Source organism: Tetrao urogallus (genome assembly GCF_951394365.1).
Source record: "Tetrao urogallus genome assembly, chromosome: 8".
In the NCBI taxonomy this organism is placed as follows: Eukaryota; Metazoa; Chordata; class Aves; order Galliformes; family Phasianidae; genus Tetrao; species Tetrao urogallus.
In genome coordinates this window covers 6,511,809-6,537,882 of record NC_136821.1, presented here as the reverse complement: position 1 = coordinate 6,537,882, position 26,074 = coordinate 6,511,809, and the positions used below count along the sequence as shown (strand labels likewise).

The 26,074-nt window shown below is 39.2% G+C and overlaps 1 protein-coding gene across 1 annotated transcript in view; it reads right to left on the bottom strand.

Annotated features, from left to right (window-relative positions):
• TMEM163 (transmembrane protein 163) overlaps positions 1–26,074 on the bottom strand; it is a gene marked incomplete at both ends in the record, with an annotated part of 83,394 nt that overhangs the window by 54,545 nt on the left and 2,775 nt on the right. The window contains 1 exon segment of the mRNA XM_079538768.1: positions 24,050–24,169. Coding sequence (XP_079394894.1) covers positions 24,050–24,169 — 120 coding nt within the window.

Genomic DNA, 26,074 nt, shown 5'->3' with positions numbered 1-26,074 from the left:
TCCCTCCCAAACTGGTACTCCACTGATGAATGAGACATCTGTAACCAGAATGGATGAGACAGGAAGAGAGAACTGCCAGACTCATCGTAGCAGCAGCAGAGCATTATTCTTTCACTGACTCCCTGCTAACCAAAATACGGCGCACAGTTTTGGCTGCAGCTCTTGACTGACTTACTGCCATATCCTCCTCCATTATTTCCAAGCTGTAGCAATGCCGGGTTTGTTCCAGGATCTTTCACATCCAAAAGCTGAGCAGCGCTGTGCTGTTGTTTGATGGAGTACAATTAAGATAAGCAAAACAACACCTCAGCCACCATCCAGCAGCCAGAATGATGGTTCATAATATAATAAGGTAACGAAGAACAGGACAGACAATTCTCAAAAGGAAAGCCCTATGTGTTTGTGAGACAGTTTTGCAGCAAGTCCAGCTCTCTTAGGTAGTTCAGCTTCAGCATCTCCTATATATCTGATATTCAGCTGCTGGAAGGATGAGCATTAGCTGTTGCATCTTATTATATAGAAGCAGTTTTTACAGACATTAGCCAGTAAACCCCCAAATCTAGGAATAAAACTTTCTACAATGTTTACAATACTAACACATACTGAGTTTTTACCTTCACATGGGCAATCCATCAGTATTTTACTTCTTTGGATAGCTATAGCCACGGACAATACAGTTAAATTTTGTGTACTCAAATATGGAACAAGTCTAGAAAAATCAAAGTTAAAACAACAGCAGTTTGCTATTTGTTGCTAAAGAAACTCAAAGGATTTCCACAACCAGAAATCTGAATAAGTGAGAAAAAATTACTGATTTGGAACTATCAGTCTTCAATGAAGGACTTTCACTGGCTAAGATTTAAGGCAGTTGATGACAGCAGCAGGTAGTATACTACAAAATGAAGATGAAATCCTGGATCCAAAGCCAGTGCCAAATTCCAGCACTACTTTTGAGCGATTCTTAGCCTTTCTGACTCAGTTTTTGAACTGTCACTTGAGTGGGAGGTGTGAATTGAGGAAATGTTTTCATGCATTTCCTCATTTAGCCATTTCTCCATAATATACATTGGCAGAGCTCAGAGGCAAAAAAAAGCACACTGCAGACTGTTCACTGCTTTCTGAGTGAATTACTCAGCTTTTAAGCTAAGCCAACGTTTACACCTCCCAGGGTTTCCAGAAATGCTGAAGGCTGCAGTTCTTATTCTTCAACTCAAAGACCAAAAGCCCTGGAACAAACCCCTTTCCACTGCCATATTTTTGCAGGTCCTCATCACACAGCTACCTACATGAAAACTATTAGTAATTCACTAAGAGCTATTGGTAAAGTTGCCTCCGATGATTGCTTAGGCCAGGATGTCCTTAGGCCAGGAGCTAGCACACTGATCACTGACATCCTATTTCCATCTCTGCTTACTTATCAGTTCTGTGCCTTCAAAGAGTAAGATACTAAATGTATGATTTAAAGATCCCTGCAGGACCCAGCCAACCAGCCAAATTTTGGCCTTCTTTTAGGAATTCAATACAGACAGAACAAGAAACACCAATCTGTCTTTGAAATGTTTATGTAAAAGGTGACAAAACTTCAGAATTCCTTGTCTGAGAGAACAAAATATTTTATTCAATTAACCAGTCAAAGATCAGCCTAATGGGCAGATGGTAAATGGAAGCAAAGGGCTTGAAGCTGTTAGGTGAGGGTAGGGGGAATGGGTGCACAGGAATACAAACTTGTCCAGTGAAAGTATTTCAGTAAGTGGGAACATAAAGACATGAAGGAACTCATTACTAAACCTAAGCCCTCCTATTTCATTTCTCGTGATACAGCATTTTTCAACACTGCAACAATTTCTTGGGCTATGTAGAGTAAACAAAGTGTTGAGGGAAAGAATGGTGGAAACAGCAGTAGCCAAAACTTGATTTGGTTAACATCTGCAGGCAAGAACAGCCCCATCCCCAGTTGGAGAGGTATGTGACAGCACAGCACATCACCAGAGAAGACGTGTTCCCAATACTGCCTATCAGTTAGGAGGAGGAAGGGGCATGCATACTGCCTTAGATTCAGTTTTAAAAGAGTATTTAGAAATTCAAAGTTGTACGGAAATATTTTGTATGTGTCTAATCTTGTGGTTATCTATTGTACTACTGATACTGAATCTTAATGTACAATTTACTAATTGCCAGTTAATTACATGTCATTAGCAAATCAACAAACCACTTTGATCCTTGCTGATTTAATCTATGTTAACTGGGAAGGTTTTCCTACAACAAGCATCTAAATCCAGGACTACTGCAAGAAGCCCAAAAGTTACTGATGCCTAAATCACTACCTGGATGCCCACAGCTAAAAAGTCACTTTGTAGGCTGCAACAGCTACTGGGAGCTCCAGAGCAGACAGTGTCTCCTGACAGATCAGAGCTCCCCAGATACACTACAGCCTATGCATGTAAATCCAGGCTATCCCTGTGCTGCCATATGTCATCATACAAACTAATTAAGGCTTTTGTATCAGTGGTTGGGAAAGGGGCCATACTGCAATAAGTAAAAATTAAGCTTTATTATGGTCATCTTTAGGAAAGTGTTAATTTTAAGAACAATGCAATATCAAGGATCTGTGGGATATCCAGTCTGAGACAATAGCACTTTATATAACAGCCATTATGTGTAGAGTCTGCAAAATGTATTTAAATGGATCTGTAAGCCTATTACAGCTGATTTTATTCAAAAGGAAAGCATAATGAAATTAGCTGAGGTTTATATACATGTAAAGTAGAAAACAATAAAATCCAAATAAATTTTAGATGTAATCCCTGCCAGTTGGTCAAATTACTTAGGTCTACCATTACAAGAGTGGTTTTCAGTTATACTGGTTTAGTAATTGCCAGTCTCCCTGCAAAACACTGACAAAACAAAACCAAAAATAACAAACAGAACACGCAGCATTGGTTTCTCAAGGGACCCATATATGTGTTGATGCATGACTGCAAGATGAATAATTCAGAATCTTCCTATCTGAAAATGGTTTTTGCATAACTAAGGTCTAAAAGTCCTTACATTCATCTTTCTTAATAGCAACAACTGTAAATTCTGGGATTTCTTATCGTCATTAGATTTAATGCTTAGATTGTGAGCTTCATATAGGCAAGGGACAAGGATCTGCCCATGCTCTGCATTTCCTGGATAAATCATTGAATAGCTTTTCCTTAAAATGCATTTTCATGATATTGATCTCTGAGGTGTGTCACATTAAAAATGCACCATTTAAAATACTCTTAGGGGAAGCAGCAAACTGAAATGGTAGAAGGGAGCTTCTAGTTAAACAACAGCACAAAGTCTGTCAACCAGGCAATGACATGCCATTTTGTGTTGCATCACTGATGAGTCTGAGCAAACGAGGTATATACCACAGCATGGTTCCTACAAAACATATTTTCAGTTTATTATTAGAACAGGGTGTCCAATTACTGCTTTGCTTTCGGCTGTTTTTTAGCAGAAAATGTGCTTTTGCTTCCAATTCAAATGATTCTACAAATGCCAGTTTCTTCTAAGAAGAAAAAATCAAAGCACCAACCTCTAAATGAAATATCCCATAACTTTTCATAAGTGATCCCTCTTATATTAAATAAGGTTAAATGAGCTTCACTGAATGATTCTATTGTATTTGTGGCTTTTGTGTGTCTGCACAGCTAACTGATAATAAGGCAATTCAATATACATGCATTACAAGGTATTATTCCATTAGCAAAAATACAAAGCTCAGATACTTAAAAACAACCAATGGTTGCTATCCTTAAATTGCACACCAGCGACCAAGGGCCTATAGAACTCCATCTCATTTCTCAGGATATAAATGCATTAGAAGAGCACATACTGAAAAGTACAGAGGTTACTCATGCCAGATTGATTGATAGGAGACATTTAAATCCTTAGCCTGAATTTGAATTCATAGCTACTTCAGAACTGAAGCACGCACTGATCAACAATTACACATCTTTGTCCACAGCAGAACATGATTCAGAGAACATCTTGAGATACTGCCAGTTACTAATTTCAGGTTTTTGCTGAAGATGTGCCTGGAGAACTACCATTGCCCTAGCTGACCCTTGATATTAGAACAGCAGTAAAGACACGAAAAGGAATCCAACATCTCTTTCTGTGCACGTACAGGAAGAACCACACATTTGTCAAAGTCTTGAAACACACTTGCTCATAAACCTAATAAAACATGATTAGTTGATTAGATGCAATGAGAGGAAGTTTCCAGTGTAGCTTCCAATTTCCTCCTTCTCAAGTAGCATGATCAGGAACTGATGGAGCTGAGGAACTGAACAGCAGCAGTAGCTTCCCTTAGGCCAAGGCCCATATAAAGTTAGCCCACAGACTAAGTATGCTTTGAAACCACCAGTAAGACTATACTGTATTATGCTATAAATGGTATTTCAAGAACACTGAATAATTCATACCACGTAGCACTTGTGCTTCCAAATGCTAAGACATCAGAAGGCACTATTCCAGGATACGAAATAAGAATTGCGTAAGAAGGAACTGTTCCCCTTAGGCAAAATATTAGCTACCAAAAATGTGAGATTCTCCAGTTCCTCTAAATGCTTTCAGCAAAAGTTCAAACCAGAAAAGCTCATGCTGTGATGTCAGCAGTACAGCAAAACACATAGTCTAATCAGTCCTTTCTGAGTCTTTAACACAAATCTTCATCTCTGAACCAATCTTATCTTTATACAAGATTCCTGAAATTATACATATATGAAGATCAAATGTCAGTATTAAGGAATCAAAACATGATATCGTTATTCTTTATTCTACCTCCATGCATCGTCACTTTAAGGAACGATGAAAAAACCAGTACTTCCAAAGAAGTCCCTATTTCAACTCAAGCTCACCATTTCCAAAACTGCCTTAACCAAACATTTTCATATGAATGATCTGTCGCATAATTAACATTAATTATCAGACATAATACATCAGACATCTCACAAGCACTTCCTTTGATATTCTTACTGTTTTAACAGCAATGCATCCTACACAGCTGACACGTGATGTGTGAAAGCTGATGGTGTAGAATTCCACAGTGGTAGCACCTTCAGGTTTGACACAAACACAGCTTTAATCTATTCATTTATACAGTACCCCACTTGTTAAAATAGCTTGGTGTTTTGAGCTTGTACCAATTTAATTCCTTGTGTAATTTTAAAATTACATTTTCTCTCCACTAGGTTGCTTCAAAGCAGAGCTATAAATTTATAAGATACCTTCTGAACTCTTGCGCTAATAAAATAAACATTGCATTGGAAGTCATTTTGTTTCCTCCTTACAAAAATCAATGCACATTTAGGACTACTTTTTTGGTGAGCCACATTATGCTTACTATTGGAAGTACCCATGAGCACTATTGCCATCCTCTGCTTTCCGTACACACTATCGATTGCTGTTTATCTGCCGTGTGCTTGAGAAGTAAGACATCTGTGCTAGATAACTTAGGTGTTTGGTACTGGACATGCTAGAGCTACCTGCCTTGGTATGGAGATCAAACCCAGTGAAGACACAGCATGGTAGTAAACTGCAATTGCGTGAACCTTTCAAAACCCCTCACAGCATCAGGTCAGGGATCCTCTAGTGTGGAACTCAGTGGTACCTGCTTCCCCGCTTGTGTGCTTCTCTCTGCTCGCTGCTTCAGTAATCCCCTGCTTGGTAAGGTGAAGGCCATATTTCTCTTGGCACTTCAGCTGCGAGTCCATGATTGCTCCTGTTGCCTGCCTGTGCTGACTCACACATTTGGTGCAGGACATGGGAGCAGTCATGTCATGGCCAGCAAATAGTCACGGACTGGGGAGGGCACAAGTGCTGGATTCCCCTAGCTGCTTTCCTAGCTACAATGGCCCTGCCAGAAGTGTGGCCTGAACTCAGTGACTGGGTGGTGGGTATCCCCCAGGTAATTGAGATGTCTGTGCATGAATTGTTACGGAAAGTAGCATCAAAGTCTTCTCCCAAGTTAGCGGAGAGACTGAATGGCTATTAGCTCTGGAGCATAAAGCTGTAGCATTACAGAATAAAACGAGAGAGCTGGAAAAGGAGGTCAGGACTTTATGAGATGTAAAGGCAATCATGCAAAAATTACTACTCAAGCAAAGCAATGCCACAGACTGCATGGCACTGTAGAACAGCTGGCAGTGCCACAAAGGTGCAGATCTCTGGAAAACGTGAGCTTTTGATTCCCTAAGCTCATAGTTTTACCACAAAACCTTCATGAGATCCCAAAGAATGAGATGGAAATATTAGAAGTGAATTCTTGGACTTTGAGGTTGAATTTGAGTTGGATTCAGATGGGGAGGCAGCAAGAGCACAACCCCTCATATCAAGGGGGCAGCAGGAGAGGGCAGATGGAAAGGTTGAGATCACTGACACTTATACTCCAGAAGAGTCAAGGGAATTTCTAGAGATCTATCGGCAAAAGAGTGGGAAAGGAATACTGGCATGGATTTTGCAAGCTTGGGACAGTGGTGCTGCAGTCTACATACTTATTAATGGGTGAAAAAATACCTGTTAAGTCCTATAGCCAGTGGCCAAATACAACAGGTTAATGCTCAGCTACAAAATATCAGAGATCCTGATGGGAAGGATGGTATTGCACCCATGCTATTAACGGTTATCTACAGCTGTTCTCATAGCATATGCAGAATCTGCAAAATGAGTGTTGTCCCTCAGAAATTGGTGTACAATGGAAGAAGGTTTAGTGCAGCAGATGGGGATGGCTCACAAGTTAATTTAGATGAACCAATCAGGACAGGCTGGCAGTAATGAGAGGTATTGAAATGCAGCTTTTTGGGGGGATGTCAGCTCCATCGCTGCCTTAGAGTGCCCCAGCAGTCACAGGTGCTATTGGGTGCGTGGGTGCCCTGGTAAATAGCGTGAGGGAACTGGGACCGTAATTTCAGGACCATCTGTGTGGCAGTGGATAAATGTAAACTGGCAAAACGCAAAGGAATTGCATTATGGGAGAGAAGGAAACAAATGTGGAATTATCTTGTGCCTGCCTGTGGTAGGGGGGTTGGGGATTCATGGTCCTTGAGGTCCCTTCCAACCCAGGCCATTCTGTGATTCTGTTTTACCAATGGCAAAAGTTAGCATCTGTGCAAAAATATCTTCCCCTTTCTGCCCTACCTGCTACCTCACAGCAAAGCACTACCCAACAAACACCATATCAGCAGACATCAGAGTTTAGCAGCTCCCATCAAACTGTAGCTCTTTATGGTGAGGAGGATGGATGCCCTTACATTCCTCTAATCTCAAAGTGGCAGTCTGGAGAATATGGGACCTGAAGCTACTGCATTACAAAGTAACATTAATGATGAAGATACTACATTACAGATTTATGGGTAGGGAGGAAATCCCAGCCCTACTCTCTGAGCTGACCTAGAGATCAGAATTTCACCTAAAATAGAAGTGTAATAAATACAGTGTTCAGTAATCAGAGTAGCTTTAGACGTGCTATGTAAGCACTCAAAGAAAGCAGGTTCAGGTCCAAAACAAATGGGCAATTTTGGGGTGGGGATGACGGGACAGGGGGAAGAAAAAGAAGGTGGGGAGAAACAAAAAAAGGCAACATGCAGCTCCTTTGAGTTTTATAACTTCTAAAACAGCACCTTAAATTATTGAACATGTAATCTGATTCTAATGGAATTTTTATCCTAAATGCTATTTCTTCACAAAAGAAAGATTTTCCCCTGTTTTTCAAAAGATTTATGCCCACAGGGGAAAGAAAGGAAAGAAAGGAAAGAAAGGAAAGAAAGGAAAGAAAGGAAAGAAAGGAAAGAAAGGAAAGAAAGGAAAGAAAGGAAAGAAAGGAAAGAAAGGAAAGAAAGGAAAGAAAGGAAAGAAAGGAAAGAAAGGAAAGAAAGGAAAGAAAGGAAGAAAGGAAAGAAAGGAAGAAAGGAAGAAAGGAAGAAAGGAAGAAAGGAAGAAAGGAAGAAAGGAAGAAAGGAAGAAAGGAAGAAAGGAAGAAAGGAAGAAAGGAAGAAAGGAAGAAAGGAAGAAAGGAAGAAAGGAAGAAAGGAAGAAAGAAAGAAAGAAAGAAAGAAAGAAAGAAAGAAAGAAAGAAAGAAAGAAAGAAAGAAAGAAAGAAAGAAAATTTAAATAATGACCAGAGGGGACAAATTATCCACTGTATCCCAACAACCCACCATGCCCACCAGACCTGACACTGAATTTATATCCCTCTTCTTTTAAGAGGAATTAGAACAACAACAGAAAATTGGTATTTGGACTGCATCTGTTTTCTCATTCTCCCCTGTCAGGAGGCACTATGCACAGAGGAGCACTCATCTCCTTTAGTCCCCCAGGGGCTGCAGTGCACACAAACAGCTCCAGTCTGCCTTAGGACACAGTCAGCCTCTCACTCAACAAACACCATGAGGTTAACGTTCTTTTCCAGAATGAGATTGCTTCTCCTTCTCCAACCTTTTTCAATTTTAAACTTCAAGTATAAAATCACTGACTTCTCAAGTACCTCTGGAAAACCAAATTTTATTTTTAGGATTATCAGCTACTCAGTTGTTGGGGCTGAAAACCATTTGAACAAATGACAATGGCTTTGAAGTCCACGACTAACAGCACTGACCCAGCTGCGGCTAAAGGCGAGGTTCTGTTACTTTCACACCATCCCATAAAACTAAATTCTGCCTTTCTATAATCCAAGCAAACAAGAGGAGAAAGAAAATTGTCAATTAATTTTGGCGTCGCAAACTTGACAGTTGCTCAAAGCAGCCACCCTTGCTATTTTTACTAATCTTAAAATTCAACATGAGCTCTGCAGAGCATTATGAATCACTATGTTATTTTCTAAACCAGCTCAGATTTAATCATCATTTCAGAAAACAGAAAAATAACACGATGTTCTGGATCCTTCACCAGTAACTGTGGAAGGGGGCATGGCACTAGAGGCAGACACTGTGAGCTGCATAACTCAGGGCAATAGCCCACGTGAAAAACCAGAGCATAGAAGCCATTGCAAACAAGAAGCTGAACAGAAAAGACTAATAATTTTCAATAACCAAAATATGTTAGCTGTCCTTTTGCCAAGTAGAGGAAAGTTTGTCTCCGTATGAAAGGAGGAGGAAATCAGGCTTGCCACACATCTATATTTCCTGTGAGCCACCGAAAGCAGCTTCCCACAGCATGTTAGCCTTAGGTTTTAAACAGCCTGTGTAGATGGAGGCAGGGAGCAATAGGGCAAGTGAGGTAAGTCAACCTCCAGACACGTATACAGAAATGGGTACTTAACCTTGTTCTAATTTACATAAAAGATATGTCCAGCATACTCCTAAATGCTGTACCTAAGACTGTACACTTGTAAATGCTGCAAACAAAGCACTGCAATTACCTTCACATTATATTTGAAGTCACAATTTCCACGCACTGATCCTCAACACCCTGCACTATTTTAATGGCAGTTTGCCTGAGCGTGTGTCTGTAGTGATGGAAGCAGGAGGAAAGATGAAATGAGCTGTACAGCAATGGAGCTTTCTCCCTTAGACTGTGATGTGAAGCACGTTTCCTGCTGGGCGGTGCTAATGGGCTTTGTAAATCACTCTTTTTGAAACAGAAATAAAAAGTTATTATTTCCATCTACTACTGGGAAAAGGGCAACAAGAGGGCATAAACACTTGGCCTAGAAAATAGAGCGTGCCAGTGTGTAACATAGGACTGAAACGTGATGCTTGTTCCTAGAAGAAAGTCAGTCTTACAGTACAGAAACAAACAAAAAAAGGCTGTTTTCTATTATTCTCTACATGAGAATATTAAAACAAAATAGCCACATTCTCAATGCTAGTTACAGCTGCATCTCTGTTTCAGTGAGCACCATTATAAGTCAAAGATTATAAACCTTTCAAAACAACCTTAAAATTGCATTTAATAAGAAATCACAGAAACTAAAATCAAAGGCTGCTTTTTTCCATCATTTTCTCATCAGTCCCCACTGCCCCACAACACACTATTCTCTCACTAGTGCAGAAAAAGATAATAAAAATTTAATGTCAGAAATTCCCTGAAGCAGAGCCCATTATAAAACATATGAATTCACCTGAATTTTGGAGTGCATATTTGCAACTTTCAATGGCCTTGCTTTCAGATGCTGTAACAGTAGAACTACTTTTGTACCAATGTACAAGCCCTCTTTGCTCTCACCTTTTGTCCTTCCAGAGAAAGAAACAAGAAAACAGCGTTCTACTAAGAACCCATTCAATTTCTCCCAAAATAAGCATGGGGACAGATGAGGTGATAGAGACAAAATATGACTGCAAGACATGAAGGGTTAGGTTTTGTTCTTGCACTTAGAGTTTAATGCCACTGCTGAGTCTGAATGCAGTCAAATCAGCAAATTATTTATTAACAGAGCAATTCATTCCAGTTACAGATTTCAGCAGAGCAACCAAAGGCAGAAAACTTTCCCGGAAGGCCATATGAGACACATGGAATGTCTTTAATGGAGAGAGACAAGTAGTCCATAGAAGTCTTAATACTGTTGGTACTACTGTTGAACTACTGGACCTACTGAAGGAAGAGGAAGATGTTTATACAAAGTTACAGAGGGCAGGGCTCTCATCCCCACCTCAAACTCAACTCAATACCTATAGCTGACATGGAAACATGAAACTGTGATCTTACCCCATTCAACAGCAGCAGGAGGAACTGAAGATTATTTAAAAAGACAGCATCAGAAATCAGAATGATTTTTATTTTTTGCTTTTTAACAGGTGGAACTAAGAAGAGAGATTGAAGAAAACCATATGCAGCCACATTAGCATCCCCTTCAAAGTCCTAGGTATCTTCTCTATTTTTGCAGTTTCTATAGCCATACTAGCAGTCAATTTTACTGCAAAAACGTGAGATTCTAAGGTACATAATAGCAACACTTAGATACACACCTCTGTAGCAAAACTCAAAGCTCCAGATCATGATCCTTCAGAGGTACATGAAGAGGATGTGAATAATATCCATGAGAACAAACCAAAAAACTGCATCAGTCATTTAAAATTCTAATATCTAATTCATTTATAATCTTTACCTTAAATTAGAGTGACCAGAACTGATAGAAGCCCTCAAAATCCAAATGCAGTGTGATAACAGAAAAATGCAGTGACCAACCAACAGCAGAACAGCAGAACTAGAAGCAGAATGTCATTTACCTAAGCAAAAACAATTACCTTACACTGGATTTACGAGGTAATAGATGAAGTTAGAGGCAGATATCTGAGGACAGCTGAGTGACAGTGAAACTACAGGTATAATACTAATACATTTTGGCTTCAGCCAAAATCCCACCTCAAAAGCATGAGCACATGCTCACTGGCAGAGTCTTCAAAACAAAAAGGTCCTTCCTTGAAGGAGGCTAATTCTTAGTTTCACTAGGCTGCTGACACAGGCTGTGACTTTCCCAATCTCCACTTTGTTCCAGTATCCCAAGGCTCACACCATCGGGTGTGAAAGTCACAATCAATTCTGATTAAAGTCATGCAAGTGAAATCAGGGCTTATGCATACTGTAAGAGCTATCCATTATCATTAACTGGATACATTTTACTAATTTCCACGCATTTTATCTAACCTCCCAGTGAAATCATTATACGTACACTCAAAACATTAAAACATGGAACACACTGTAAATGTTTAGGTCTAAAAGCTGTTCTTGCAATATGTAGTAACATACTCTTTTGCACTTTTAGCTCATAGCAAATGTGAAACCTTTTCCACTGCAACAGGAAAAAGACACCATGCGCATCCACTCCTAATTGCACCCCAGAGATGGACACGTTCAAACTGAAGATCAAATCAACTGCTTTACAAAATAATGCTGCTGTGAAACTGGCTGTAAGGCTCAGGTAGCAATATCACTTCTTAAACTACAGATGACTGCGAAATACATCACTTGGATGATAGCTAAAACGATTCATTGCAAGTAAAGGTCAGGCCCTCATGTGTCCACTGCTTCTGATAAATAACCTATTTATACTTGCATGAGAAATTCTAAAAAAAGACATAACTGAGCAGGATGAACATCAGCAAATTCAATTATTTACCTTCAAATGTGCCTTTTTTTTTTTTTCCTAAATGTGTTTCAGGAACAGATAGCACGGGAAGCTTTTGTTTTTTCATTAAATTCGTTTTGTCTCACTAGCAGCCAGAAGTAAGCTTACTTACTCTGCCAACCAGCATGTGAGTGAATCAATGGTTTTATAACCCTGACCCCTAGCTGTCTCAATTTTCTTGAGAGCTAACTTTATCTGAAATTGAGAATGCATCTTGAGAAACACTGTGTCCACATGATGCAATTCTATTCCACACAATATTCAATAATGCACTACATACTACTGCTCCAAATCACAGCACCTGCATCCTTATAACATACATCAGCTTGTTCAACCAGATTATTACGCCTGCAGCTTTGCAACCCAGTTGTGAAATCCGTTTTCCTTAGTGCTGTCTCCTGTGTAGAACAAGATGGCTGAGTATAAAAAAAAACTTCCTTGTATCACTTGCTTGTTTCTACAGTGGTGTACAGCCAAGTTTGGAGACTCTTTATCAGGATGGTGCACTGAAGATTTCTACTTTTGTTTAGCATAGACACAACTGGATTCCAGTCCTTCTTTTCAACTGGAAGCATGCCTGCTTTCTTGAATGATGAGAATGCCATGGCAATCTTCAGGTCCACCTACCGCTCACATTGTTCAGACTTCCATTAAAGGAAAAGCCGATTGTGCTCACAGCTGTATGGTACATCAACAAAGCCAGGATTATAAAAATATTCTACAGGAAAGCAAATAGCAAAAACCTTCCACTTCTGAAAGTACTCAAGTCATCTGTCCATAAGATAATCAGAAAAGCCGTTGGCTTCTTTCATTCCAGGGACACTGAGCATGAGAATAGTGAAGCTGCTGAGGCTGATGGCAGCTCTGTAAACAGTCAGATACAAAGACTTGGCAGCCACTACACATGTGACACTGACACCTTCTCAAGACCTACCTGAGCACACACAACAGTTGGATACATTTTACTAATTTCCATTAGAAAGTAGGTTCAGTGCTAATATGTGTCCTTCAAACTCTAGGAGCTCCTTTGTATTGCTTCTCTAATTCCAATCCACATTTTCAAAAGCTACTCAGTTCACCCAAAAAAGTATTGTATGTACCACAAACCTAGTACATCCCTGCAAAAATTAACGTCAGACTTGTGCTGACATGACAAGTTACTACAAACTTCAGGTCAGACAGGGGAAAAAAATGGGTTATTTCCTAAAAGTAAATATTCAGGGCCTCACTAACATGTTCATAGCAACAATCAGCAGACACTAAGGGCTTTTTATCTGCTGCTCAAAGAGACTTAAAAACTTTTTAAACAGTCAATTTCCATAAGGATCTCCTCTTTGCCATCAAAATCCTCCCTGCACTTCAAATTCAAGGCAGGTATTTCCCAGAATTCTCCTGTCTTACTGCATTTCTCTATGGTATTTATTTGACAGCAGTTGTAAGTTAAAAGAAATCCTTTCCAAAATCTATTTGGCCAGTGAAAACTGTTACTGAGAGCAAAACTAGAAGTATAGTTCTCTCAGCACTGAAAAAGCAACATTAATAACATTTACCCTTCTCTACTGTCTACCAAACGAGAGGAGGACAAAGAAAAGAAATCCATGCCCATAAAGAGGTACTTTGCTACTGGAATTATTATGGAATCACTAAGTTTGGAAAAGACCTCTGAGATCACGTAGTCCAACTATCAGCCCATCACTGCCATGCCAACAAGCCATGTCCTTCAGTGCCACATCAACTCTTTTCTTTAATACCTCCAGGCACAGTGACTCCACCACCTCCCAGGGCAGCCTGTTCCAACACCTGACCACTCCTTCAGTGAAGAAATTAATTCTTCCTAATATCCAACTTGCTATCATACACTACCTCATATTCTTGATGAATCTACCAGGCTAGCCAGCCTTAGAGCACAACAGCAATATAAACCAAAATTCATCAACCGAAACACATCACTCCACTGCACACTTTGTAAAATTACTACAGCCCAGGCAGTGAGTCCAATATTCCTAAATGTGTTCAATTGCAACCACCTCAGCACAACAAATCCTGCAATGCTGAAGTAGCTTTCACCAGGTAAACCTCAACAAACCACAGAAATTATCTCACAAATCAGTAGTACTGAGACAAAGCCAGAACTTCCTAGAATTAAAACTGCAAAATTCAGAGCACTTTTTCCATAGACATATGATGCACATAAACACATCAACTACATAGCAAAACACTCCAATTTTTGGCAGAAAATTCATCTACCTTTTCATGCACCTAAACCTGATGTGTACAGATGGTGAATAAGCTTGCAACAGTAAAGCAAACAGTTTTCCCAAAGCTACAAAGCAAGCTTGGGCTACGACCAGGACTAGAATAGTCCCTGAAGTAAATTCTTGGCAAGATCACTGTGAATTGAGTTAGTGTTATTTCACCTATTTTCCTCAGCCTTTCAAAATGCTCGTGAAAGCTCAAATCTGTTTTAAATTGATATCAAGCCATGAATGCCAACATCTCTTGCAAATTTTCTCCAACTGAAGATCTCCCCCCTTTAAATAATTATAAGCATATTTAGGAGATCCTTAGCCCAAAAAAACTCCATAGGCCATTAGGAACCACTTGCCACATTATTCCTTAAATCCAAGCCTTGTTTTCATCCATCAGATGCTTCTCAGCAGGTAAACTACACACGACAACCCAACAAACACCTCTTAGTGGGAGAACGGCAGAAATCTCTTCCAGGGAGCACGGTTTCTCCCAAGCATTCACTGGGATTCAAAAATCACAAAACTGGATCATTTGGCTGTCCATGTCTTAATATCACTTTTTTTTTCACCCCCATGCACAAGCAATAGCAACAGTCTTCACACAATCAGAATTCACATGGTAAAAAGCACATAATGAATTTTACTTCCTTAACTAACAGTCTGTAGAAATTAATTTGCTGTCCTATTTTTCCATGTCTAGAGAGAGACTTGTTAAATTACCTCTCCTTTTATTGTTGCAGTTAATTACACACAGAAATACCAAGTCATGCTAAATGAAAAGGATACAGAGTTTATTATTAGTTTCTAATGTGCCACATTGAAGAGCAAACGAATTGGCCCTTTTGGGTACTATTAGTTCCACACAGTTAGGCATTATGGTCTGATATACGTTAGCAGCAGCAGCAAGGCAGAGAACAGTGAGGTCTAACAAGTTGGGAGGTAGGCAGTGATCCATCCAGCCCTCATTCACACTCTCACAAAACAACAGGCAAAGACTGATGCCTTTCACCTTCTTTCTATGTCCCCAGCAGTGTGCGCATACAACTTGATCAGCACAGACAATGCTAGCACAGACTGCCTCACTGTTGTGCTGCTTGGCAGTTTTCTCCTAACTTCTTTGCCAAGCAGGAATTGATCTTCCACCACCTCAAGGAACAGCTGCAGGGTTAGAAAACAATCTTTCACCTTTCCAATCTTTAGTAGCTTTGTTACCAACTTCCATAATGCTGCTCAGGTCTGATGGTGTCACTCAGCTCTGTCCTGTTTTGCACGGAACATTTAGAAACACTTCTCTATGATTCATTAAATTTGTACTCAATGAGGATTTAATGGTACCAAATACCAATCTGTCATTAAATATCTGAAGCCATTCATAGTTCTGAAAGAGCATCCTTATCATGGAAAGATCACAAATCGTTCTTTTGATCCCATACATAAGTTAGGCAGCTTCCATAAAATATCATTTTTGAGGAACTTTTTTCTAATTTAGACTTCAGTATTCAGATACTCTATCAGGCCTAGCAGGAGATTGCAGGAAACTACTTTTATTTCTCCCAGTTACAGATCCTAGCTGAACTGCAGACTGCATTTGCATTCTATTAAATCTCCCACTGAATGATAATAAATCTTTCCTCTAAAATTTGAGAGCTTTTCTTTTCAGAGCTCAGGGAAATGCAGTCATTCTTTCACCATTTATATGTTTCATTAAAAAATGATCTGAGGACAAAGAGCCTGGAAGTACATTTTCCACACCTTGGCATACAGAGAAGATGGATTGTACTTAACAGTTCCTTGATGCATAATCTTCAGTAGCAGAAGATACAGAGATCTAATGAAAAACCTTCATCTGGGATTCAGCTACAGATCCAGTTCTGCAGAAGATCTCATTATCTCAGCACTGCACCTAACTTAGAAATGGCTCAGAGATCTCTCCAGAAAGTCAGAGCTTGCAGTTACAACCATTAAAAGCCACTTTCACATAGCAGTTCCTGGAAGGCACAATGCTCTTGTCTACTTTCATGATATTTGTCAGACTATCCCCCTTCCTCTACAATTTATGTCTAGCAAAAAAATACCAGCTGGTTATTTCTGGTCACTTCTTTGACTAAGCACTGACTAATCTGCCTCCTCGAACTCTTTTCTTTCTTTTTTTTTTATGCACATCCAAAGAGCACAAGATAGTAACAGATCATACAGGAAAGTCACAAATACATAGGACCTCTTTTTTCTGAGGAGGTTGATTTGCAAATGAAAGTTAATGTTTTATTTAAAATTACCTTGCCTTCCTCAGTCTCCAGATATTTGGCTTCCATCTTTGCCAAAGATTTATGATAATCCTTATTGGAACAAAACTAATTCCACCCAGTTGCACTGCCCTTTTAATACAACGTAACAAAGTCTCCCTGTCTTTCAATTGGAATAATTTGTACCAATTGACAATACAGTGGCTTGACAGGATATCAAAATCTAAGTATGTAAATCAGAGATCAGAACTGCAGACCTTTATCTCTCAGTACCATTGTCCCAATGGAAAAAAAAGAAGAAAAAAAAAGTATTTTTAGCTATTTTTGTTTTAGACTTATATCTGTGTAACATTTTTGATCAGCTACAATAATGGACTGACCAAACTACAGAAACTATTTTGCAATGTGCCAGAAATGCATCTACCACCATACTGGAAAAGCAGAGCAGTTTGACAGAGGGTAATGGGCATCTATTACATCTTCTTACAGTGATAAAAAATATTTTCAAATGAAATATTAGATTAACTTATCAAACTGCATTTTTCACAAGATTAGTATTAACTTGCCTCTTCTTAAAAACTGTCATAGCATGTAAGAAATAAGAGCTACAAGACAATTAGTTTTGTGACCTTGCTGGTGGATTTTCAGAAGTGTCCTTTCCTTAACTCTGGATGAGCAACTTTAAAAGAGGCAGTGCCACCTGGTGAAACACCACCCTTTCTTATCCCAGTTTTCTCCACTACCACTCCATACACACCCTCAGCCTCTCAGAAGCACTCATTTCCATCATCACCACCAGTGCATCACTAGTGTTGGCAACTAGAAGCACATTTGTCAACCAATGGTATTTCTACTGGAACGTGGCAAAGATCTGCTGGGAGCTATACTTGATAGCTGCGTTGTAAGGAAGCAGGCACTGCCCTTGCGATTATTTCACTGCTATTAAGTTCTTCCTACAGTTCTCCAGGCAAAGCGTTGACCAGGAGTTGCTTGGACTTGTTCATCTGTGTCCTCAGCAAGCTTTGTGACAATGATGCAAAAGAATAACCTCCTCACATACCGAAACAAGTTGAGTCACCTCCAGCAAGTTGGAAATAAAAATCTATGTTCAGAAAGTATTAAAACGTAACAGGCTTCAGACCTTCAGCAAAAGGAACACTGCTACTGATAAATCACAGTGAGTAAGAGCTGAGGTGAGCCTACCAAAGCAGAACATTTATTTAAAAATTGATATCAGGAACAAGTTTACATTTTGATGTCTACTAAGTTAGAATACATTAATATTTGAAAATTTCTGGCAGAAGAAAACAAACCAGAAAATATATAAATATATTTTTAATATGGTATAGGATTTATATAATGCAGTAGATGCTAATAACTGTTACAGTTATTTAGGACTAGATATTGCCCTGCTCTATTGCACAGCTTTGCACAAAAAATCCTCTAAATCTCAGCGAAGACAGACAGGAGGACAGGGGACAGCCTTGCGATTGTGATTTGTACACTAAATAGCTTAGCACACTCGAGGGTTCCTCATTCTTTATGAAATGATTTTACAGCTCTAGCTTTCCCTGAGCATCAACACTGAAGTTTAATTCCTGGAGATCATCTTCTCTCAGCAGGAAGGAGTCACCATTTAGATCAAGGAATTATTACGTTTCAAAAAGGAACAGGGTGTTACACCTTAAAGGTTAGCATTTAAAAATGAACTCAGTTGGTTCAATAAACATCCAGCACAGCAACAATTTCTCAATTTTTGTCCGTTCAAACATACAGATACAATCCCATCCTGTATCTACACTACCTAGATCTCACAGGCTTCTGTCACAATTTGCCCATCAGCTCAGTAAAAAACGTCATGATGCGTGAAGCGCTGCAGATTTTCGACCTACACTTCAACAGTTATCGGTCCTGAACTTGACACCCATATGCTATTTTCTCCTACCAAGAAAGTCACTTGGAGTTTTGTATGCCTAAAAAAAGACAGGCCCTTTTACTTGCTTCTCATTTCATTTTCAGTGAATGAAAACTGTATTTTGCTGTTCTGAAGTGCGGTCTGACCTGTACAAAAGGCCATCTTTTGCCAGTGCTGCACAGGTAATTGAGTTTTGTCCTTTACATCTTACATATAACATAATACAGGACCAAGCTCTGTTTTCAACTGTATTGATGCAACTATGAGGTCAACAGGGCTACACAAGTGTCACCATTATCAGAACTTTACCTTGGGAACGTAAGCTGTATATTTCATTAACACTTCTGGGAGTCTACAGTCCTGAAGCACCTGTCTATGTGTAGCTGATGTAATTAACTGCCCTGAAAATGAAAAACAAGGAATTTGCATACTATCACACAATAGTTCTACTCTGTATTTAGCCCCTTCATTTGGTTTTAAGTTTCTGAATGGTGTTGTCCTAAAACGTAACTTTCTGAAAATGCACTCAGTCCCTCAGGAGTGAGAAATGCAATTCTGTACAGCTCCCAGAAGAGAAAACACCAAGACTTTCCATGCCATTGGGGAGCCTGGAGAATTCTGCTCAGGTACACAGCTGACACACTGTTACACAGGTCTGAGTTCAGAATGCCCAGCATTTTTCCAAAATTCAGTGACCTTTAAAGAATGTTGAATTGGACATCCAAAATAAAGAGTCTCAGAGTCATGAGCCTTTATCTACATTTTCTGTTAGCACTGTGTGCTAACACTCTGTGCCCAGAGAACGTTGTTGTGCAAACATGAAGGAAAGTCCTCATATATTTAACTTTTTTCAAGCAACATTAGGAATAGGTCACTGGGAAAATGATACATTCATTAATAAATTAACATAGCCACCCCCAACTCAGTTGTATAGGCAGCATGCCTGAGATGAGAAATGAGGCATTACACCACAACATCCACATCTGAGCATCCAGAGGACATCTTCACTTGCTCAGTTTCTCCCATGTAACTCCATTTTCACTGCATCAGAATAACATCACAGGGGAGAAGAATCAGCAAACACGTCCTATAGTGAGCCAAAATGTGATCCGATGGCTGGGTTTAGTTATTTGAATGAAAAAAAGTGGGCCTGGATCCAGACTTTCTAATGTTTGTAGGCATTTGAATGTAGAGAATCTGAACTAGCTTGAGCCATCTGAACTGTAAGGAATTTCTAACCCCAAACTTCTTTCTCCCCACGTTTTAAGCAACGTGCTTCTCTAATTTCAGCAACGTGGAAGTTTGCTTTAATAAAATAACTTTCTGGTTTCTGACAGCTCTTTCCTCAGCATTTTGCAAATAGCCCAATGTCAGCTTTTTCAGTGATGCATCCACTTGCAGAGCCTATTCAGGCCTGCTGCAGCCACACTGGGATAGGCTGTCTCCAAGTTCCTTCTTGACAGCCACCCTTCACAAAGCAGGCATACATTCTAAATCAAGCTCTGACTATGAATCTACCCAACCTCTGACTACAAAGAGGGCTTTCAGTGCAGAATTTTATCTGTACGTTGTTGTGATATATTGATATGACTGCTCCATTCATTGGGAAACAATTTTATCAATTTTAGTTAATCAAATCAAGAAGATGAATGAACAGAATGCTTTCTGTGAATCACAAATCTAAGCTGGACAAGAAATACCAGAGAGAATGTGAGATGCTTTCTGCTTTTGTAGTGTTATCAGAGATTAGGTCTTTGGGTAGAAACTAAACTAGAACAGCAAAAGCCATATTTGTGTATTTTTCAGAATTAGACTTTAGTACCAGGAATGTCAAGACACAAAGAATAACATTTCAAAACACAGAAATTCCATTCCACCTGTAGCAATCCCTCATTCTCTATTGTAACACTGAAACAAGGCTCACTATGAACTTACAGTACTGCAGCTACAGAAAGAAGTTATGGTTATTACAAAATGATTAAGATTGCACTATTATAGTACACACAAATATGCATTAAAAGAGTTTTATTATGCTAACGTTCTTCTCTTAGGTTACTGTATATCAGAGAGATGTAATTATATCAACATGGTTACTCCATTACTACTTGGGGTGCTGAGCAACAAGCCAACATTCATCTTTGTAACTTTTATTGTGCCTAGGCTCCGTTTCTGACTACATATTTGAAAGGATCAAAATCCACTCTCAATGATAACTCCACAAGCATGGATATTTCAGGCAACACAGAAATGAAAAGTGAAATCGACTGATCTGTCAGGCATTGCTCAGTATCTGAACGTAAACATATTGCACAAAACCCACAAATGTCAGAATATGCATAACTGATCCTAAGCAAGCCTAACTTACAGCCACTGTAGACAACATCATAAGGTTCCGCTGACAACAACAGTTTTACAAACTGAAGTATTTAAGGACTTCACAGAAGCCTTGTGCAACTACGTGCTCGCAAGCAACACCTTCAGCAGCACCAGAGCTGAAGGGATCCCAGTTACCATCCAGTGCAGGTGTTGTGTTTAGAGATGGGAAAGCAGTGTTTAGAGACTGCTGAAGCTTCCAAGTGGTCTTTTAAAAGTACAGCATTTCTGTGGTAAAATGAAGTATATTAAATGCCTGATGGCAAGAGATCTTTTCATTCAGTTGAAGGAAAACCCTGATTTTGCTGTTATGGAAGTTCTACTTCTCAACGTTTGTGAACAAAAGATAGCAGTTTCATTTTCCCTTAAGCAGTTGTTTTGTTCCAGACCCAACTAGACTAATTCAACCTCTTAAATGCTGAGAACAAACCCAACTTTGATGCATACATCAACAATTCTCCTCCTCCCTTCCAGTACTTAAACCCACAAAATAGCCCGTATCGGAAAGAACAAATCCCAATCACCTGAGGCAATTATAAAACATACATATATATATGTATATATATATATACAAGCATATGTAAGAATATCATCATTTTAATTTATACACACTTAACTCCCAAAATAAAACACATTCAATAATTTGCTTCCCATCCTCCTCAGTTACCAAAAAGTTGCCACCAGCAATGTCCCATCAGGAATATAGGTTCTAAAGAGCAGCAGAAAGATGTCATGAAAAGACACACAGAGACCCAAATGAGACCTGCTGTCCAGCAGCCATCCTGCTCTTCCATACAGCACTGTACTGTGTGGAAATTTTGGTCAGAAGGTCTTTTTAAGAGTAAGCCCAATACAGAGGGGCAGGCCATTAGAAACAGAACGAAGTCTAGTTAAAAACAGAACCAGGAGATTTCTGAACCATCTCCCCATTCTGCACACAGACCATGCAACAAGCATTGTTCCCCTTAGAATTTTTCCTACCCTTCAGGTCCTCCATTGCCTCATCTTCATTTATCAAGTAATTCAGTTCCCTAGCCAAGTATCTTTATGACTTCAACTGCAGCTGCAAATGCAGTGTCGTAAGTTACATTAGAAGAAAGTATTTTAAGGCCTATGAAAGTATTTACATAGAGACTTTTTATGGAAATCATAAAGAGTAGTGAGAATACAGTCAGTGCTGCAAGAGAACAGACAGTGCAGTCACACAATTAGCACAGCAGGTCCCCATTTTTCACTGAAATACAACATCAGGGATATGTTGCTAACACCTTACCACCACAGACAAGGGGTAAAAAGGAAATGGGATGCTTTAAATAGCAGGTGTTTGCAAAGAACTGGCAGTGTCAGACACCCCAAAAGTGACAACTCGTCATTTATATCAAACAGGACACCACTCTGGTAAGCTGCCATGCCTCCCAAACCATGGATTGGCTAGAGGAACCTGCTAAAAGGACAGTAAAAATGGTGAGCTCAGCCAGTGTAAAACAATAAACTGAGTAGAACTGCAAAAATGACACGGGGAAGCAAAACGACGAACCACCGTATTTTCTTCAAATATTAAAAAGTTTTAATGTTAAGAACAGCAGAAGCCCTAACAATACTTCAGCTGGTTCCCTCTCTGCTCTTCACAAATTCAGCCCCATCAGATCACAAGAAAAGATTCAAAAATCAGTCTGCTATTAACAGCTGACTTCAGTAGTTCAATGCCATCCACTGCAACTGAACAAGCAGAAACAGTGCATGCAGGCAGAGACCACCTTCTTTATTGCTAGGTTGTTTTTCTGGGTTTCTTTTTGTAGAGTTTCTCAACACTATGATTGCCACAAATAAGTAAAACAGAAAATAAAAAGCTTCTATGCAGCCTAATTTTTTAAAAATATCTTTTTAAAAGAAATTGAGTGTTTTATTGCCCATTTTGTACTTATATTTTGTAACTCTGACAAAATCAAGCCATTTCTCAATATTCCCTAAGATTGTTTTGTTCTAAAACATAGTTTCCTCAGTACAAAAGACAGACTAGAGCCTTTTCATTCAGCTGTCCTGCTTTGTTGTTAATATTCAAATTCTTTTTACAGTGCTAGATTTTGCTCTCAAGCATTCCTGCTTTTTCTCTGCTTTTTGAATCAGGCTATTATACCTGAATTTCTATTAAAATTGCTCCAAGTCATGTACGTCCAGTTTTCAGAGACCATTTGGTCAGATTCTAATAACGCCTCCTGGGAGCTGACACCAACTTCCAGCAGCAGGTCAAAGGCTGTAGATTAGGATAATAAAACACATGCTGCTGCAGCTTCAAAAACAAACAAAAACCACAACAAAAAAGCAAGTCTGCCTTTATCAAGCTGAAAAATCATGGGGTTTTTTGTGTCTTCCCCCCCCCCCCCCCCCCCCCCTTTAAGTAGAGAACGTACCATTGCAAACATTTTGATCCAGGTTCCACAATTCTTTTTGTTTTTATGACAATTCAGTGCATTTTTGCACTAAACTAAAATATATCTTTATTTAGACAACGCAGTAGTTTTTTTCCTGTTTTGAAATACAAGAAATATATTTTTCAAAGTAAAGATGTTTTGGTTCAATGTGTTGGGTTCTTTTTTCCTGAATTCTTTGTGTAAAGGCAAAATAGACAATATGTCCTGAGAATTATAGAAAACCACCAGCTTAACAAGAGGCTGGTTTTGTTCCTCCACGTTAACACTGTCTTCGAGTACCTGCCAAGTAAAAAAAACTATATATTTCCCCTTATAATTCATTAATATTTCTTATACTGTTGCAACTATGAATCCCAGGTGGATTAAGGCTTATTTGACCTCTTTGGTTAAAGGCAATTCCGTGCATAATGATTTTTTACTGTACTCCGTAAAATGAACAATTTCACATGCATAAATGCTAGCAGGAATCAACATCTCCTGTTTCTTTCTCCGACCTTCAACAACCTTGTTCTTTGCAGAAAAAAACCAACAGTTTTACTAATTCATAAGCACTCTGCAGACACAGGCAGCCCAGAGAGAAATCTTTTCAGCAGTCGCAAAGAAACATGAGAAAGCTTCCACAAAGATTCTGAGAAATTCTGAGAACCCAAAAGAATACAAGGAAAAAAAAATACAAAAAAAAAAAATAGAGGAGAAAAGAAAAAGAAAGAGGCGTGAAGATTTAAAATATTCCCAATACTCACTGAAAGCAGCCACTGCAAGAGCCAGTGTGACAATAATGGAGACCCAGGAAACCCACAATGCCTTCTTTCTGTAGCTTTGAGCTTCATGAGGTTTTAGCCTTGTACTGCTTTCTAGTAAACCTGATAAGCAATAAGCAAAGAGGGTATGAACAATACATTGCTCTTTTTAAAGGCACAGCTGCGTTAGTTCAGACCTAAATCTCACATTCACATTCTATATTACTGTTAGAATCAATACAGAATCAAATCCTCCTCACACGATCATGGTTAGGTGAATGAAGCCATCAAAAATGTATGAGTAAGCAAGCAAAGCACACACAAGCTGTTTTGATTTCACAAAGAATAGAAAGCTTGCACCTCAGTCACTTAAAAGAGCACTGCAACTGTACAGCAGTGAACAGAAATTTACATCACTGTTTTCCACCTTTACATCCACACAATGAAGGGCCCAGTGCTACACTCATTGAAACCAAAAATCATTTCAGGAATTCAGGATCCTGAACACAATTAACATCAGAGAAAAATGCAGGTCTGACAGTCTCTGAGAAGTAACCTACCAATGCACGGAAATACTGTGAGCATATTGCTCATCAAAGTAGAAGCAGGCACTCCTTAGAAGCAAAGCTATCACAGTTGAAAAGACCCCTTGAAGCACAGTCCCACATAGCAAGAATACATCTCCAACCAGAAGCTGCATTAGGGACTGATTGAAGAACAATTCTGGCCTTACTGCAATCAGGGTAAAAGTCTGCTAACAGAAGCAAACAGGACTGCTTTCTCTCATTACTGATGCTTTCCATTAGTGGAATTTTTTTTTCCACTTGTTTTAAATAGCAGAAAAGAATTGAAGTTAAAAAATAAAATAAAATTGCTTTAATTGGCTTTTGTTCTCTCAGCCTGGGTTTTAAGCCACTTTTTGGGTTGCATTCATAACCAAACAGGCTTGTCTTTTGTTTATCCCATCCAGATTCTTTCCTGCTGAAGATACTTATTTCATTTAAAACACACCAATACTTCCTTTTCACCAGCAAGTTGCAACTCAAATCTGCTCAGCTGGTAAGAGAAGGCGCAATGATTTTTCACTTTCTTAATAAATTACTCCAGGAATTGTGGGTGGCTTTTCTCAGATGACTATCTCGCCTGCCCCCAGTGTACACAACACCAGTTTAATAATGCAGTCTTTCATCTGGTCTCGCACCTTAGGCAAGGGCTAGAGAACAGAAGCAGATCACAATCTAACAGCTGAAGCTGTAATATCCTCACCTTCCCCAGTTTTATCTCCAGTCTTTCTCTCATTGTCACTTTGAGGGTGAGGACAAGTGATCTGCTTATGGGTGTACTCCTGACTCTACATCATGCTTAACTCAGTCTGTTAATGTTACCAGATATTAATTTCAACTGACCGTAATACGCTGGCTGTAAACTGCATTGGTTTTGCAATCAATGCAGAAGTGGATCAGCCATCTCTGCCTCAGGGGCAGCATGTGTCAGTGAGGGGCAGGTGTCCAAGGGTAGGAACAATTTCAGCCACCAGATTTTATTCTGCCATTTCAAGCCTGTCAGAACGACCAGTTCTAATCCAAGTCTTGCTGGTCACATTCACTCCCTCTTGGAAAAATCTTTTACACTTTTTTATTCCTGCAAGGAAAGTGGACAGAGTTTCTCTATGAGAGTCCAGAAAGAAACTGGGAGAATTTAATTTAATGCTGTTCCTGTATTCTCAGAAAACTTAAAATACTGCCTGCGTTTTGTACTACACCCTGCCCTCTTCATGAACAAAAAATGAAGGCCTATTATGAAACAGTGTTTGCTTCTTACTACGTGAGTTCTTCTAATACCTGAAATCTACCAGATGACAACTCTGAAAGGTCTGAGTCCCTTACAGGACTGCACAGCCATTTCTTACACAGTCTGCCTTCACTTGTGCAAAGGAATGGGTCTGTATTTTTGCAATGTTTCACCTATATTTTTTCAGTATATATATACAGTTTAATTGCTATCTGCTGTGAGGTCATTAAAAACAGA